General features: G+C 43.1%; 1 protein-coding gene and 1 long non-coding RNA gene across 2 annotated transcripts in view; both read right to left on the bottom strand.

Annotated features, from left to right (window-relative positions):
- Positions 1 to 866: 866 nt before the first annotated feature.
- On the bottom strand, positions 867 to 1,997 carry LOC137496909 (zinc finger protein 502-like). Its single transcript, XM_068230262.1, has one exon. The coding sequence runs from the start codon at positions 1,995 to 1,997 to the stop codon at positions 1,218 to 1,220; it is 780 nt and encodes a 259-aa protein (XP_068086363.1). The 3' UTR covers positions 867 to 1,217.
- Positions 1,998 to 2,147: 150 nt separating this feature from the next.
- The window catches only part of LOC136885503 (uncharacterized), a 57,669-nt gene continuing 40,672 nt past the window's right edge, over positions 2,148 to 19,144 (bottom strand). Inside the window, exon 3 of the long non-coding RNA XR_011018996.1 lies at positions 2,148 to 2,280. This is a non-coding gene — a long non-coding RNA (uncharacterized lncRNA). The remainder of the gene's footprint in view (positions 2,281 to 19,144) is intronic.

The raw sequence follows: 19,144 nt of genomic DNA, 5'->3' as shown, positions 1-19,144 counted from the left end.
GAACTCTGTCATTGGGAAGAAACAAAGTCGGTATCACAGTCTGAAAGCACTTAGTACATTCTTCCACAAGGAAGTCAAAAATTAAAACAGTACGATTTTTAACAATTAGATGCACTGTAATCAAGTAAATATTTCGTAGTGGCCTTCTTATTGATTTTAGTCCAAGATTGTTTTTGAGCAAGTAGTTACGTATTTTCTTCAATCAGGGAAATCAATCCCCACCTGGGAGTGAGCCAGTTTAACGAGCTCCCAGTTTAAGGAATTATATTATATGATTCTCTGAACAATTTAGAGTATTACTGAGCACGCGTTTGCGTTCACACCTGTGTTCGTTTTCAAGTGAACTGTTACACTGACTTTCTGGCTGAAGGATTTGCCACAGACATTTCATCAGTATGGTTTCTCGTCGATAAGCGTCCGCATGTATTTCAGGAGTGCATTTCCCGCAGTGAACAGCATGCTACAGATACTGCAACTGCCTTGCGCCTCATCGGTATGAGTCCCCATGTAGTTGCAAGGTGGATTTTCTAACTGAAGGATACGCAGGAGACATTAAAGCGGTTTGACTTCAAGTCTGTAGGCGACTGCTATCGGTGAAGAGATTTCTACAAATACTGCAGCGGTGTGGCATTTCGCCCGTGAGAGTCCACAAATGGCGTGCTAGGTGGACTTCCTGGCTGAAGGATTTGCCACAAACATTATATCGGTGTGGCTTCTCTCCTGTATGAGAGCACATGTGACGTGTCAGGCTGACTTTGTGGCTGAAGCAGATTACAACAGATATTGCAGCAGCTTGGCTTTACGCCGGTGTCAGGCTCCATATGATCTGTTAAACGGACTTTCTGCCTGAACGAGTGGCCTCAGACATCACAGCAGTGTGGTTCTCGTACGTGTGAGTTCGTATATGGACTGTTAGATGTACTTGCTGGCTGAAATATTCACCATAGATATCGCGCAAGGTGGTTTGTCGCCCGTGTGAGTCAGCATTTGAACTCTTAAATGGACTTTCTGGTTGAAGGATTTGCCATAGATAATGCAGCATTGTGGCATCTCGCCCGTGTAACTCCGCAAGTGATCTGTTAGACCAACATTGAGGCTGAATGATTTAACCCAGACAGTGCTGTAGTGTCGCTTCTCGCCTGTGTGAATCAGCATGTGACGTGCCAGACTGACTTTACGGCTGAGGCATTTACCACAGACATTGCACGAGTATGGCTTCACGCCCGTGTGTGTGTGTGCATATGACCCGTAAGAGCTACTTTCTGGTTAAAGGACTTGCCACAGATACTGCAACAGTGTGGCTTCACACCTGTGTGATTACGCAGGTGGACTGTTAAATTCCCTTTCTGGCTGAAACATTGGCCACAGACATTGCAACGGTGCGGCTTCTCGCCCGTGTGAGTAAACATGTGAACATTTAAATGGTATTTCTGGTTGAATGATTTCCCACAGACTTTGCAACACTTTGGTTTCTCGCCCGCGTGACACTGCACGTGTCTTGTCAGATGTACTTTGCGGCTGAAGGATTTTCCACAGACATCGCAGCGATGTGGTTTCTCGCCCGTGTGAGTTCTCGTGTGATCTGCTAATTCCCCATTGCGGATAAAGGACTTACCACAAACATTGCAACAATATGGTCTCTCGTCTGTGTGTATCCGCATGTGTCTTGTCAGATTTGCTTTGCGGCTGAAGGATTTTCCACAGACATCGCAGCGATGTGGTTTCTCGCCCGTGTGAGTCCTCGTGTGATCTGATAAGTCGCCATTGCGGATAAAGGACTTACCACAAACATTGCAACAATGTGGTCTCTCTTCTGTGTGTATCCGCATGTGAACTCTTAAATCGCTATTGCAGATGAAGGATTTACCACATACAATGCAACAATGAGGCCTTTCGCCTGTGTGAGACCGCATGTGAACTGTTAAATCGATATTGCGTTTGAAGGATTTAGCACAGACATTGCATCGGTATGGCTTTGCGCTCGTGTGAATCCGCATGTGGACTGTTAGGTTGAATTTCGTGCTGAAAGATTTGCCACATTTATTGCAGTAGTGTGGCATATCTCGCGAGTGAATTTGCATCTGATCTGTCAGAAAACATTTTAGATTGAAAGATTTACCACAGACATTGCAACAGTGTGGCTTCAACCCCGTTTGGGTTTGCACGTGGACTATTCGGTTCAATTTCTTGCTGAAGGATTTGCCACAGATGTTGCGCCCGAAACAAGCACCAACGTCATCCGGAGGTTGATGATCTGTGCAGCTTACCTCGGGTCTCGATCTGGAGTCAAAAAATGAAAACGATGTTACCAATTATTTAAAGTCAACTCCGCTACCACTCTCACACAAAGGAAAAGCTACTGAACATTCCACTCCCTGATATCACATGCAGAGAAGTCATTTCACATGAACATTACATTCTTGAGGTTAAACATCATCTGAGGTCGAATTCAGAGTGTAGTAAATTTTTAAAGCTCTCACTTGTTACGAGGACATGTTGCGCTTTTTCTCTCGAGTCACATTATTACGCGCAAGAAACTTCTGACGATATAGGAATGTACGAGCTCGTAGACGTCATTTAAAGAAGGCATGAGCAGAATTGGTCTAGAATAAAGGAGAAATACAAGCTCTTTAATCCGGCAAACATTTATGTACTGAAATCCGTATACGTCTGTCCTCCAATGCTTTGGAGATTTGATCTTGTTCAACCACTCTGCGGTGTTTGGCTGGCGAGTAATAATTTTTGTAAAAACCCTTTTTTCGGTTGTTTGAGAGAATCTCAGTCTTGTAGACATTAATAAAGTTGAGAAAATTGTTTGCCGACAGTCAGCAGGGTCTGCTGAACTATGGCAAATCATTTATAAATATTATTTACTTTCATGCAAAAATACGTATTGTATTTGCACATTGTTATTATAGCAATGCAGCATTTTATTATATCACAGTGTGGTTATTTCTAATTACATAGCTTTGTTGTGCAATAAGATCCGACACACTGTAAATGTAGAACGGTAGGTTTATACTAAGAAGTTCGTACTACTACCACGTATTACAACAATCTACGTCTTAATTGCTGTCTCTAACAGAGGCCGCATGCAATATAGATACAAATAAAGCTGACGAAATCCTCGAAAAGGTGAAATGTAACACCTAGATGATGGCTCTTTCCCCAACACTCATACTTTCATTTCACCTGCAGATACTTCTGTCTTAGATATGATGGCAACAAGGAATATGGCTTAGGTTGTAGCGTTTTATTACAATGTTCTGGTATCCTGAAATAACTGAACCCAAATGCAAGCTATCACGTCCTTAAATATTCTTACGAGTGTTCCCTTAACACTACACGTAAGAGATACATGAAAATCAAGGCTAGAACCAGAATTTGAGATGATAGGGCACTGAATGGAACAGTAGTGGATACTACTGCCATGTAAAGGAAATAATAAAATTCATTTTATTTCAAAAACTTAATGGACCATGTTTTATTTTAGTAGAATGATAACATCGCTGAATGGCATCCAAGTCTATGCATGTGTCTCCCCCTCAGGGTGGTTCTAAATATCCTAGGAAGGACGAGCGGGAAATACAAATTTCTTGGCTAAAGGTGAGATTCGCCTGCAACAGGCACATTGGAAAAGTCGATCCCACAGGAGAAAATTCATCATAACGTGAAGTGGAACTTCCCAATTCATAATGTGTGCACTGAATTCAAATGTACCGGTGGAATGCATGACTTCCTCAAAGGCAAAGTAGTGGGAGGCTCGAACATTTGTTGTTACTGCACTCTTAGGAAAAAATAAGTGGACAAATAAAAGGGGGTCAATGATTACAGACGATACAGACTAGACCACTTGATCATCACACAAGGTATATATATTGCCACCACAAGACACCACGGGGAAGAAAACACGACACTGGTTTGCATGTCGTACGTATTGTGACATCACGCCAAGCAAAATGTTGATTACTGTGCGGCAATTCTTCTTTACGTGATTACGTGATTTTTGCAACAAGTGATTTAACAGGTTCTCAATTAGTTTTTCAGTAAAATGGTATTTCATTTTGTATTCATAAATATTCTCCACGAACCATTTAAACTGCAATAACACATGGCTCGTCCCAGGTGACTGATATGGGTTCCCCACCGGCCTGCCGGCAGTCTTGAGCGAAATGTAATTCCTCTCGTAGACCAAACACACACAAATTTCTTAATGGCAACTTTGGCTGAGATGGAGACGTTCAGTACGGAGCAGTTGGCAGAAGAGGTACTCTACCTTTCTGGAAGTTAATGCAGAAACGAGCGGAGGAGGAGGGCTGCAAAAGGCGTCTGTTCATGTCCGGCGCGACATAACTACCTGCTGTCATGAGCTCGAAAACTCTTTATAACAAGCGAGCCGTGAAATAACTGAATAATGGATATACGTCTCATGGAATCGGAACCAAGCCCAGGGCGTCCCCTGGAAGGGACGTCCAGTCAGCGTGAAAATTATGCAAGGGCTACCGTCGCATGGGCTGTTACGGTTGAACAAGCGAGAGGCCCCATTTGTATCGCATCACTGAACTGCGTCTGGACGAAGTAGCCACAGCACTTGAGAGATGGCATATGTACGGTGCAGGAGAAAATATGGGGTGCAGTTACTTAATGATGTACAACGGAAACTAAAGAAAATTAATTGTGTTGGCATTGTTATATCAGCAAAATTATGTGTGTTTAGTCTCTGAGGTGCAAATGTATGACACTCGCTTGATGTAACATGTCTACGTCCGGGATAGAAGGAAAATAAAATTGTTCAGTGCAACGCTACACAAACTGGCCTGCGCACGCAAACCAAAGATGCCTTCTGGGCAGTGCTTTACAGGAAAACCGTTGACTATCTTCTTGTTGCCTGTGATATGAATGGACGTCAGACGGAGGAAAGAAGAGCACAGAGCCCACTGCGGTCATGGATATGGAGAGAAGAACGATAAAGACAACCAACAAATTCCCGATAACGCACAAAGTGATCATCGCGAACAAACAGTTCAAAAAGCGTGATACCTAGGCAGGTACTACAGTGGCTCCCATCCGACTCACAATGACTAAATCCTTGTGAGACGACAGAATCTCAGAGATGTTGCAGACAACTTCACAGGAAATCTACCGAAATGGAACAAATGGTGGCGTCTGAAAGAGGCCGACGTTGTTGCAAAAATAACAGTGCCACCAATCACCACAGTTGATGTGAGCCGGACTAAACTGTTACACGCCACATGCCATATTCTTGGAACAACTAAATGAGGGCGACGACGACGTATTGGCAATGACACGTGGCTTCGGAGTGACAATCTTCAGGATGCAGTAACGTTGAAGGAACAGCTGTTCCACACGTTTCTGGCTCATTGGAATGCCTACAAAGCAGCCAGTAGTAATGAGAAGGAGGTCACTGCCAAAAATAAAACCAAAGAGCTATGCAGATCTATATGTGAAACTAGACATACGAGAATATGAGCGGGATATTTAACAGCTAGTCAATTCGTGGCATCATGAAACGGAACAATTCAAACGTTTTTACGGCATCAATAACGTAATAGACGATTTACTACTCGACCGGCGGGAAGCGCGAGAACGCCGGCGGAACTACCTTAACAAAATTTCAATCTTGGAATTTCCGTATCTATCAGTCCCAATCACCTCCGCTCAAAATTAAGGGAAACCCTGCCTATTTTTATAATTACCGCCAGATCATACTTCTGATCTACGCAATGACAGTTTTCGAACAAATCCTCGACAACAGGATTAGCGATTTAGCCAAAGTTACAACTAGCCAAGCTGGATTTTTGTTAAATTGTGGCACAACCGGAGCAATTAACATCGCACGGCTGTTTTGTTGAGACACTGAAAAAAGAATAAGATAATAGGAATAAGAGGCTTCATCTCGATATTCTGGACCGTGAGAAAGCCCTCCATCGGTACCTCGTGACATATCTGGTCAGCGCTACAAGAAAGTGGCATTCCAAAGCACCTTGTTGAGAGGGTACAATTGCTCTACGTAGAACGAGGGATTTATGTTCAAGCTGCCACAGGAGCATTTGATGACTTCCGCATAACTGTAGGAGTCCACCAAGGCCCTGTCGTATTACCGCTGCTGTTCATTCTTGTGGTGGACAACAATATATCAGACCTGCACAAGCCAATACCATGGACACGTGTCTATGCTAATGATGTCATTTTGGCTGTAACGAATAAGCTTGATCTGCATCGCCAAACAGAAGACTGGTACAATCGACTAGCACTATACGTCCCACGCCTCAACAAAAAAATAAGACAGAATACATGACATTACATCGTCGAGAATTTGGAACCATGGATGTTGGCGGTGAAAATTTAGCACGAGTAGTGAAATTTAAGTATCTTGGCTCCACAATCTCTGATGATGGCCGACTTGGTGATGAAGTCAATTTAAGATTACACAAAGCCTGGCTGATGTGGAGAAAGACAAAGGGCACCCTTGCGATCGTGGGATGAAGAACAATCTGAAATCAACTATCTACCGAACTGTTATCTGTCCTGTCGTTTTCCACAGCAATGAATGCTGGCCAGCTACAAAGGAGGTAGAATGTCAACTATGCGTCATGGGTACAGAGATACTTAGGTGGAAGGTTGGCATAACTAGAGTGGCTGACATTACAAAAGATGTTATTCGGAAATGTCTTGGCATTGCACCAATCCAGAAGAAAATTGAGAAACGCCGTTTGTGCTGGTTTGGGCAATTGTTGCATACAGAGTATAATATATTGTGAATGTCAGCATATACACAGGAAGTAAGCAGTAAGAGGCACAAGGTATGAACAAGAAAGCGAACGACAGATACAGTGCTCAACGACCCGAAAGCTGTGAAACTACATACAGACACGGTCTGAGACCGATCTAACTGGAGACAACATATCACAACACTGGACCCTTCCACGAGGCAGGACTAACACAAGTGTAACTGTCGTTATTATCACAACTCCGCAACTCGCACTTAACATTGGAAACAGCGTCTGCAGACCTCCCTATGCTGTTCCTCGGATAACACCAATAGACATGCAATTTAAAAATCTTATTCACTTCATGTGCAGTAATTTACTTCGATATCCATATACAACGTAGAATACCACAGCAAAGCATGGCTACATTTGCTAGTATTCTCTAAAACACGAATAAATTTCAGAATTTAACATACAATGTTGGCTATAAGCATATAAATACAATGTGTGTACTGCTCTAAAAATGACAACAAGATCAATGCTACTACAGTTATTCATGATCATGCAACCAATCTATTAAATAATCCAATTTCACCTATTAAATATAAAGATTGGGGGTGCAGTCATATTTGAAGAACTAAGAAGAAATCACCATATAGCCATCGAAGGTATAAAATTCATTAAACCCTTTCTTACAAGTATACTTCAACTACCAAGTCATTCATATGTAATATTTGCCAATGCAAACAACCCAGAGGAACATACTTATAAGAGTATAACTTCTACTGAAATCTCAAATGCTCAATGTTATTAAACCCCCTATACAATGGAAGAACGGGCAATTAAAGCATTCAACTTAATACGTTCCAACACATAACTCAACAAAAGAAAACTTTCAGGATTATCTGTATTAATCGGGAGATACAGTTTGTATAATCAGTGAAATTATATGGGTACCAACAACAGAGGAGTGCGTCACGGTATTCTAGGCTGAATGGAATTTCGCAATTCATATTTCTGCTTACATCCATCATAGATAGCAGACGATCAGATCAATCATTTTTTTATATAAATTAACGGGCCTAACATCAAAGGTCATCGGCCCCTAATGGTACGAAATGAAAGAACAAAAATTGCAAAGGCATCCACTGACCAAAATAAAAATAAAATATGGCATGAAGAATGAATGGATGGACAGGAACTCAACAAAACACAAAACAAACAAACAAACAAACAAACAAACAAAAACCATTGGATCGGACGCAATACAGATCGAAAATAACAGTATTACCGACCAAGGAACCACTTATAAAGCACAATGATGCTTGGTGTCTAAAGGGGGTGCAAAATCTACGTCTAAGGCCCCACAGAATGGTATATGTCGCGAGTAAAATAGAACCATGGTATGTGTCATGCTGGGGTATTAATCAGAAGTAGCGAAGACTCACGGTGTTCCACAAAAGATGGTACTACTCACAAGTATTGCAATACGTACAAGTAACGCAGACCTATGGTGTGTGTCACACAATGGCCCAACTCAGAGTCAACGCAAACCGAGAAGGTTCCCCACCTAGGTGTATTAAACACGGGCGCCGGTATTCCCGTGGTGTTCCTCACATAGTGGGTACTAATCACAGGCAACGCAGACCCACGGTGCTGCTCATATAGTGGTACAACTCACAGGCTACGCCCAGACCCGCGGTGTTGCACATATGGGTACGACGCACGGGTACTGGAATCCACCAGGCCAGGCTTTTACTGCTACTAATCACAAACCTATTTCGTACCGAATTTAGTGGTACGACTCGCAAGTACAGGAAACCTATGGTGTTCCCCGCGTGATGGTACGATTCAAAATGAGTTTCATGGTTCTAATTCAGTCAGCCCTTGGTCGCCCCTTTTAGTCGCCTCTTACGACAGGCAGGGGATTCAGCGGGTGTATTCTACATGTGCGGCCCCCACCCGCAGGGGGTAGTGTGTTTGGTCCGCGAGAGGTATTTTATTTCCCTCAAGTCCGCCGGCAAGCCGGTTAGGACCCCCCTATCAGCCACCTGGGACGCGCCACGTGGGAGTATCACCTCTCCCCCTGCGTAGCAGGTTCGTGGATCAGATCAATCCATTTATTTTCACCCTGATTAAGTCTATAAATATGAAGACCACGGAGGAAAGGCATAAAGTAGTCAGCTCAGGGCCATGTGTTCCCATACAAACAGACGTTAACCTCATCACTAATTATTTACCTTATGGCGATGTGTCTCTCCACAAACGGAAGGTAACCTCATCACTAATTATTTACCTTATGGCGATATCTCTCTCCACATGTGGAAGGTAACCCCATCACTTATTGGTAAGCTCAGGAACATGTGTCCTTCCACAAGTCAGCAATTAGGAAATGTTATAAATCTTAAAACCTGTTCTTATGTAATTCAGTACGAAATTGACTCGACAAACCTATTAGACATTTTGAACGAAGTCATTTAAGTTGCTGCATGATATTTGTAAACTGCTGAAATGAGAGTCTGGATAACACAGTGCCAGAGGTGAGATATAAAATTGTACCGGGCGGTACACCTCCACGCCGCTAATTCAAACTTTGCGCCTGTTGAAACTCCCCTACTGGAGGAAGTCTGAACTTTATCTAATGGGTTAATTTTCAAGTTTCTCAGATGTCACTACTTGGAAATTTTGAAGTTTCTGAACTAGGTCGTTTTCGATGTGTTTTTGTTTTGCCTGTAGTAACAAGTGTGAACATTCTCTTCTAGAGGACACTACTGAAGAACTACAATGGTGCACCCTAGTGCGAAGTGAAAGAACTGTTTTTTTTTTTGGAGAAATTTTTATTTCAAAAGTTTGTTTCTTGTTAAATTTCTTTCTGTTATTGTTTAAGTTGGCTGTATAACCCCTTCTTTCCCCCTGTTTTGAATTTAGCCAATCCCGAATTTCTTTAATTAATTTATGACCAATCAGGTGTATCTTCCCCAAAGGGGATATATTGCTTAACCCTAGCCAATAAAGTTTTTGTGGGAGGGTGTTCTCATTCCAAAAAACGCCTCGAACTTTCCGCGAGAGTATATAAACTGCTAGCCACTTCAGTAACATCTTTCAGTGTGTAAAGTACATAGCAGGGGGCGGGAAGCGCCTCTTTCTTCGGGCAGCAGTTCATCCATAAGGTAAAGGCCGTTTAATAACTTCTTTTCTTGCTAGCTCAGCAGTTTAACTCTCGGGGCGGGTTCGAAGCTTTTCCACCATGTAACTTTTCCCTAAAATGTAAAGACTCTTAGTATCTATTCTCTTTTAAGCTACATATTGGGATAGAGAGTGTTTAACCCTCTCGAGCTCCCACTCATATTGTTTTGAGGTGAACTTATTTTTCTCAACCGTTTCTTCCTTAACGTAATGTAAATTGTTTCCTTCTGTAAGTCATCTCTTTAGTATGGGATTAGCCCTCGCATTAACGGCCTAGTGCCAATTAGGTTTTACTCAAAATGTATTAGGAGTGCAGATCGCCTCCTCTCAAATTGGTATTTTAGAGGCCATGTAATTAACCTTTCCTTTATTAATAGGCCTCAGTAGGTTGGGTATTTTACCCCTGTGTCTATGTCCCTAGAGGACAGCTTGAACGTCGAGTTTGGTGTGGCCTTTGATAGGCTTAAAGTTTGAGAGCGAGTGGCTCTTTCTTGAAAATTGAGTGTTGTATGCCTCGAGGAGGCTTTTCTGTGTAATATGGAGCAAGTGCTCCTGGGCATGAATGGGGTTTTCTGCCCCTCTGTTAAAACTTGTTTTGGGGTAAAGTTGGGCTAATTGCCCAAGAATTGCGAGTTCGGGGCTCGAAGCCCAAATCCTGTAAATACTGTAATTGTACTTTTGTAGCCTTGCTACTCTGTACCTGCCATTCTTGTTATTTCTTGATTTTGCAAAGAAAATATAACCTTGTTAAATTTTAAATTAACTTTAATTTCGTAGCCTGAGACCTGTTCACCCCCGCACCTTCTTTCACCTCTGCTAATCCACCAAACCACGGTCCCAAGTGGTAGCAGAGCGTGGTTGAATGGGTCTCAATTTAGCCCCTTTTGACGGCTAAACATTGTTTTGATCCGAACTCTAACAATTTTCTCTGTTGCTGGAAATTTTTGATTTTTCTTTTTCAAAATTGTTCTGTCATCATGCCCGGCCCTCGCGATGTTCTCCATCTTAATTATTTGCGCCATGAGGAGGTGATCTATGAGTTAACTATTAGAAATGTGCAATCTGGAGGCACGGTTGCGCTAGACACAAATAAGCTTAGAGAGTCCCTTGATTTGCCCATTTCCATCCCCACTTTGGGAGAGAAAGAAATTGACGACTCTCTTTCCACGATCACTGACAATAATACTGAGCTAGCATCTGTAGTTAGTTTTTTTGAAGAAAATGATCCTTCTCCTAATCAAATTAAGCGTGTGCAAGCCAGGCTATTTCATTTTTCAAATAGGGTTAACGATCTGTTGTCTCTGAAGTTGAATGACGTTCAGAGGAAGGAAGCTAGTATGGTTCTTGAAAATCTTTCTGAATTGTCCAGTAAGGTTACCCAATTGTTAACTGGGGAGGTTCCTCCCAAAACTGATCAACCCGTCACGGTGAATGTAGGTAGCGAGGAAGAGCCTCCTAAGGGAGACGTCAATAGGAAAACCGTTGCAGCTCAAACAACCTCTGCCCCATTGAACGAGTCTGAACGCCGAACCTCGTTGAATAATGTACGTTCTGAATTAACGTCTTTGCCACTTAAACCTTTACCTACTATGTCACCGGGGTTCAGCAGCTTGCCTCATCCATTAGCAACGTTGCTTAGAGGTATCTCTAAGTTTTCTGTTAATACCACCAGTGAAGTTATTTCTTTTTTAAGGTTTTTAGTTGAGTTCCAGGACCATGCTCTTGTTTTTTCTCTTTCTCCATGTCAGATTTTGCAAATCATCTATCCCTATGCAATTGGTATTCTCTCAGACAAAATAGTAAGAGCCATTGCCGAGCAATCATCTATCGAGGACTTCCACGGCCACTTGCTAGCTAACTTCATCCCGGCTAGGGCAAGGTTCTCCCTTATTCGGAAGTACTATTATCGTGTACAGCGCTTGGATGAAAACTTGGCAGACTTCATCCAAGATATTAAGTTCTATACTAGGGTGTTTGCTCTTCACTTTCCTGAGGATCAGATTGTACAAGCTATTGTGGAAGGTATCTCACCATCCTATAGGTCATATTTATGTTTCGCGGCGTGCCCGCAAACCTTCTCTGAACTTGAAGCATTGGCCGTCTCAGCGGAAGGAGTTAGATACGCCGATTCCTTGCGTGTCGCGAAAGAACCCCCTCCTTCTTTTGGTAATCCTCGGCCTCCACCTCGCCGACCAGTCACACCTCGTATATGCTATGCTTGCGGGTCGCCTGACCATCTTCGGAACAAGTGTCCATTGATCAAATCTAGTAGGGCAAATAATGGAGCTGGTTCATCACAAGGCTGTTTTAAATGTGGGGCTTTCTCACATATCGCCAAGAATTGCCCAAATTCAAATAGCACCCCCTCCTGCTCAACCTCTGGTGCAAATTCCACCAATGCCAATAATAAAAAGTGACTAGTGGCTTCGGCTGAGTCGACTAATCCATCTTTCCGAGGCTCAGCCCCTGGTAAACAGGTCGAAAATTCAGGGAAAGTTCAGTCTTCAAATTCATATTTTGAATGCCCCAAAGAATGTCTTAGGATTGCGGCGGATACCCCCGCACCGGTGCCTTTTCTCAAAATTGAGTTAAATAATGAGCCTATAACAGCTCTATTAGATTCAGGCAGTGTTTGTTCTATTATTTCGGCTGAATGGTATTCAAAATTGAAATCTGTTTGTAAGCTTCCCGACTATTGTTTGTCTGCGATCCAATATGTTTCGGCTAATTCATCTCCATTAGAAATTCTAGGTTCTTTACATGTCAAAATTCGTATTTTTAAATTTACATGGAATATCAAATTGTTTGTGGCCAAGCACTTGTCTTGCCCCATTATATTGGGAGCTGACTTCATTTCTCACACTGGTCTTGTGCTCGATCTTCAGAGTAGGTCGTGCACTTTCAAATTTGCGTCTAATTGTAAAATCCCATTATTGAAATGTAATTCTGCATCATGTTCATCTATTTCGCCTACCCAGGATGAGATGTTGTTAGACCTTAGACATCTACCTGAGGAGCAGGCTGATAGTATTCGTAAATTGTGTCAGTCATTTCCAGAGGTGTTCTCTGATACTCTTGGTGTTACTGACCTTATTGAATACAAAATTGAGGTCACGGATTCGATTCCGGTCCGTTTTCCACCTTATAGGCTATCTCCACCTAAAATGAAGGCTCTGAAAGAAATCATCGATCAGATGTTGAAGGATGGTATTATTAGGCCCTCTAAGTCGGCGTATTCTTCGCCTATTTTTCTAGTCCCGAAACCCCAAGGGGGCTTCAGGCCTGTCATTGATTATAGGGCTCTCAATCGGAAGGTGGTGTTACAATCTGTGCCCCTTCCCGACCTTCATTCTTGTTTTTCATGGTTCCGTAAGGCCAAGTTCTTCACCATCTTGGATTTGAATCAGGCCTACAATCAAATTCCCCTTGCCGAAGAGTCTAAACATCTTACAGCGTTTGCCACGGATTGGAATTTGTATGAATACAACCGCGTGCCTTTCGGGCTCCCCACGGGAGCAGCTGTACTCACTAGGCTGCTAGATAGGGTCTTCTCCGACATCAAATTTGAGTACTTGTATCACTACCTGGATGATGTCGTCGTATTTTCGGAGACCTTTGAAGAACATCTAGATCATCTGCGAGAAGTTCTTAATCGCCTTCGTAAGGCTGGGTTAACTGTTAAGTTGTCCAAGGTTGCCTTCGCTAAGCCCTCCATGTCATTCCTAGAGCATATTGTGTCTCCTGATGGTGTTGCAGTCGATCATTCTAGAACACAGGCCATCCGTGATTTTAAACCCCCCAAGGACATCAAAGGTATCGCCAGGTTCATTGGTATGGTGAATTTCTTCAGGAAGTTTATTCCTAACTTCGCTAATAGAGCGGCGCCCTTGAACCTTCTTCGTAAGAAAGGCATCAAATTCGAGTGGGGACCTTCTCAACAAGCCGCTTTTGAAGATCTTAAATTAGCTCTCTGTAATGCCCCTGTCCTTGCTATGCCTGATTTCTCAAAGAAAATCATCGTCCAAACCGACGCGTCGTCGTCGGCGGTAGCTGCAGTCCTTCTTCAAGAGACTGAACTAGGGAGGCGACCCATCGCCTATGCATCTAGGACCTTGTCGGCTCAAGAAGCCAAGTATTCCATCTATGAGCTCGAAGGTTTGGCAGTCTTATTTGCCTTAGAAAAGTTCCGTCTCTATCTGGAACATGTCAAATTCGACGTGGAGACAGATAATCAAGCCTTAAGCTGGGTCTTAGGTAGGCCGCGTCGTACTGGTCGTATAGCCCGTTGGGCCATCCGTATTTCTGCCTTCCAATTCGATGTCAGGCATATCCGAGGTACCGAAAATGTTGTTGCTGATGGACTCAGACGTATGTTTTCCAACGACGTTGAGACCCATGAACCGGTCGATAGTTCATCTCCTCCCGAGCCCATGCTATCTGATGTTAATGCCATCTTAACAGATGCTCCCATGCTCTTTAGGGATATCGAGAAATACCAACGTGAAGTCCGACGCTGGCTCCGATAATGGAAACCCTTTCTTCTGGGGAACATATTGTCCCTTATGTACTGAGGAACTGTGTTCTATGTTGCCCTTCGAGGCATGACAAGAGGATGAAGGTTGTCGTTCCAGCTGTTCTTGTACCTATGATCTTCAAGTACTATCATGAGACCCCATTAGGGGGGCATCTTGGAATCTTTAAAACTCGTGAGAAGATTCGTGAAAGGTTCATCTGGAAGGGTATGTACGGTGAAATCCGTGAACTAGTAAAGGCTTGTACATCCTGCTTGCTTAGTAAACCCACCATGTCAACCAAGGTAGGCCTGTTGTCTTCTCACCAAGCGTCGCGCCCTATGGAACGCCTGTATATTGATTATGTAGGAGCCTTTCCCCAGTCGAAGGGAAATGCCAACAAGTTCATCTTGGTATGTGTAGATGGTTTTACAAGATTTTCCTGGTTATTTCCGACTAAGCTGGCTACCGCTCAGTCCACCATTACTTGCCTAAATTCAATTTTCGCTTCTTTTGGTCCGTGTCAATATATTGTGTCTGATAATGCTAAGGCTTTTACATCTAATTTATTTCGTAAATTCTGCTTTGATCTGTCCATCTCTCATGTGACAACTTCTGCTTAATACCCTCAACCATCTCTGGCTGAACGGGTTAATCGTAATCTCAGGTCCGCGCTTATTGCCTATCATCATGAAGATCATTCCAGGTGGGACACGTCCCTGCATTGGTTAGCTTTTGCTTTGAACTCGGCGGTTCATGAATCTCATAAGTTTACGCCAGCTTCGCTGATGTTCAAGTTTGTTCCCAACACGCCGCTCTCTAACCTCTGGTCTCTGAGTGACATTCTACCTGAGACAATAGACCCAGATAACATTAAAGATCTTTGGAAGAAGGCTAAAGCCAATCGTAAGGTGTCTCATGAAAAAGTTAGGGAAAAATATGATCGTGGACGGAGACCCACCAATTTGAAGATAGGTGACCAGGTGATGGTCAAACATTTTGTTCCCGCGGGCAAGCTTGCCCCCAGATTTCATGGGCCGTGTATCATTCTCGATTTCCTTACCCCCGTTACCTTATTGCTAAGCAATCCAGCCACCGAGAGGATATTTAGGGTTCACCTGTCACAGGTGAAACCGGTGTAATTTCTGTGTTAACTTGCCTCATATAATTTTGAAAGAAATATGAAGGTTATATTTTTTTAGGGGTTTCACTTTTAAGGCCTTCTGCCCTTTCTATAACGTTCTTAATATGTAAACATTTATTGTAAACCTTCCCCGCACTGTTAAACTGCCATCCTGTCCTTGCCACGGCCATTACCACGCTCCCGTCTCCTGCTCCACAACACACAGTGGCTTATAAATGCCATGAATATCTGCACGCCGCTGGCCCCTCAACCTCTCCACAAAGCCTGTGCCCTCAAAAAGATGATGGTCCAACAAAATTCTGCCGCCTAGCCTTAATGTTTCAGTGCCCCCGCAGCAGCGCGGCGCCGTACCGCTCCTGAGGCAGGGTACGGGCCCGCCCTTCCCCAGTGAGGCCAACCTGTGTACGGCGAGCCGGAGTCCTCCTCCCGGCCAAGGCTGATGTGCGGCGCACAACCTGTAACTGGCCCGCGACATGCATGTTCGCCGCGGGCGCGGCGTGCTTCAACTCCACTACTCCTCTCATAGTGCGTGCGAGCGGTATCTCAGGGTACTTGAGGGGTCCGTGCGGCCTCCTCTGAACTCAAGCAGCGGTGGCTGGTCTGGCCGCCAAAATTATCAACGTTTAAAGTACATATCCAGCTATATGGACATTCCAGTTCAACATTACTACCTTTTCTTGGATTTTACTGCAATACCTGGTGGACTTAGAAAATGTTTCCTCAACCTTAAAAACTAATTTTCCTTCTGAATTCAACTTCTACAAACATAAAGACATTACTTCAACAGTTACTATAATGAATTCTGAAAACTGGATCAGACCAAATTTACAAAAGTTTTATAAATACTTCTGCAATTAATCTCCATATCAACATCATAACTTGGACGTTGTTTTCAAACAAATTTCATGTGTCACCCCTGGAGGGACTTTGGGGGGGGGGAGGTCTGTACCGGGCGGTACACCTCCACGCCGCTAATTCAAACTTTGCGCCTGTTGAAACTCCCCTACTAGAGGAAGTCTGAACTTTATCTAATGGGTTAATTTTCAAGTTTCTCAGAAGATGTCACTACTTGGAAATTTTGAAGTTTCTGAACTAGGTCGTTTTCGATGTGTTTTTGTTTTGCCTGTAGTAACAAGTGTGAACATTCTCTTCTAGAGGACACTACTGAAGAACTACAATGGTGCACCCTAGTGCGAAGTGAAAGAACAGTTTTTTTTGGAGAAATTTTTATTTCAAAAGTTTGTTTCTTGTTAAATTTCTTTCTGTTATTGTTTAAGTTGGCTGTATAACCCCTTCTTTCCCCCTGTTTTGAATTTAGCCAATCCCGAATTTCTTTAATTAATTTATGACCAATCAGGTGTATCTTCCCCAAAGGGGATATATTGCTTAACCCTAGCCAATAAAGTTTTTGTGGGAGGGTGTTCTCATTCCAAAAAACGCCTCGAACTTTCCGCGAGAGTATATAAACTGCTAGCCACTTCAGTAACATATTTCAGTGTGTAAAGTACATAGCAGGGGGCGGGAAGCGCCTCTTTCTTCGGGCAGCAGTTCATCCATAAGGTAAAGGCCGTTTAATAACTTCTTTTCTTGCTAGCTCAGCAGTTTAACTCTCGGGGCGGGTCCGAAGCTTTTCCACCATGTAACTTTTCCCTAAAATGTAAAGACTCTTAGTATCTATTCTCTTTTAAGCTACATATTGGGATAGAGAGTGTTTAACCCTCTCGAGCTCCCACTCATATTGCTTTGAGGTGAACTTATTTTTCTCAACCGTTTCTTCCTTAACGTAATGTAAATTGTTTCCTTCTGTAAGTCACCTCTTTAGTATGGGATTAGCCCTCGCATTAACGGCCTAGTGCCAATTAGGTTTTACTCAAAATGTATTAGGAGTGCAGATCGCCTCCTCTCAAATTGGTATTTTAGAGGCCATGTAATTAACCTTTCCTTTATTAATAGGCCTCAGTAGGTTGGGTATTTTACCCCTGTGTCTATGTCCCTAGAGGACAGCTTGAACGTCGAGTTTGGTGTGGCCTTTGATAGGCTTAAAGTTTGAGAGCGAGTGGCTCTTTCTTGAAAATTGAGTGTTGTATGCCTCGAGGAGGCTTTTCTGTGTAATTTGGAGCAAGTGCTCCTGGGCATGAATGGGGTTTTCTGCCCCTCTGTTAAAACTTGTTTTGGGGTAAAGTTGGGCTAATTGCCCAAGAATTGCGAGTTCGGGGCTCGAAGCCCAAATCCTGTAAATACTGTAATTGTACTTTTGTAGCCTTGCTACTCTGTACCTGCCATTCTTGTTATTTCTTGATTTTGCAAAGAAAATATAACCTTGTTAAATTTTAAATTAACTTTAATTTCGTAGCCTGAGACCTGTTCACCCCCGCACCTTCTTTCACCTCTGTTAATACACCAAACCACGGTCCCAAAAATAATACACAAAAGCCTTGTCACGTTGCTGGTTCGCGAGTGCCTCTGCACAAGATAAGTTTCGGGAGAACAAAGCTAAATTAAACTCCATTAAAAAATAGTAATATTCATTTGGTATGTGAAAAGTATTCATAAGCAACATTTTTATTGGTGGTCATATTTCAAGATTGTTCTCTAACATAGCCTATTGTGTCCTGTTACACAAGAATTACAAAAACCCAGCAGAATATGAACCTCAACGAGATGATGTATTTGGGCATTCTTTAATAGTGTGCATGGTTCTGCTCTGTATAACGATACTGGGCAGTTCTGAGGACTGAAATGAATATTTCTTGCCACTAGTTGTGAATGTACAGTAGGAACAATTCAAACAACACAGGCGGGAACTCGAAAAGAATTTTCAGACTCCAAAGTGTTCTCGTTTATTTTACAGCATTATTCACCTTCGGCTGTACTTAGCACGCTTAAACTAAGTCTACAGTAGCGTGTATATTCCTCTTACAGTTTTGAAGCTACGTAAAGTGAAAGTTGAAACATTGTTTTCTCAGAAGTGAAAAATTGTAATTCACCACCGCCAATAAAATGGAACCAAGGGTGTGAGTCCGTCCTGTTCCTCGGCTCTACGCTTGCTGCTTGTTTCTTCGTCAAGTTTCAGGTGATCCATCTTATTTGATGGCGACTACGACCATCACGTGTAAACTTGCTCCGCACTTACCTGCCTAATTATCAAGAAAACTAGCAGCTGGGATTCCTTGTATGTGTTCAGCCGTCATCACTAAGTGCACGTTTTGATTTAAAACGGTCAAAATGACTCTCATGGACGTCGAGAAGAGGTTGTCACAGTACGAGAACCGCATGGCTGAATTTCAAGCTCGCTTGGAGGAAGCCATGACGGCTTCCGACCGCAGTGCAGACAGCAGTGCCGCCAACCCCCAGGAGCTGCTTACCAGCCTAAGCTCCGACTTTAAGAACTTCAGAGATTCCATGGGTGCTGAGATAGCTGACATGAAGCAGGCCATTGCGGAGATCCATCAAAGGATGGATAAACAAGAGGAGATGGCTGATGAAGCAGCCCAGTACAGTAGGCGAAATTGCCTACTGATACATGGGGTTAAGGAATCACCTGAAGAGGGCACCTATGGGGCTGTTATAGA

Source organism: Anabrus simplex, chromosome 14 (genome assembly GCF_040414725.1).
Source record: "Anabrus simplex isolate iqAnaSimp1 chromosome 14, ASM4041472v1, whole genome shotgun sequence".
NCBI lineage: Eukaryota > Metazoa > Arthropoda > Insecta > Orthoptera > Tettigoniidae > Anabrus > Anabrus simplex.
The sequence above is the reverse complement of the archived record's forward strand: the minus strand, read 5'-3'. Positions and strand labels throughout refer to the sequence as shown.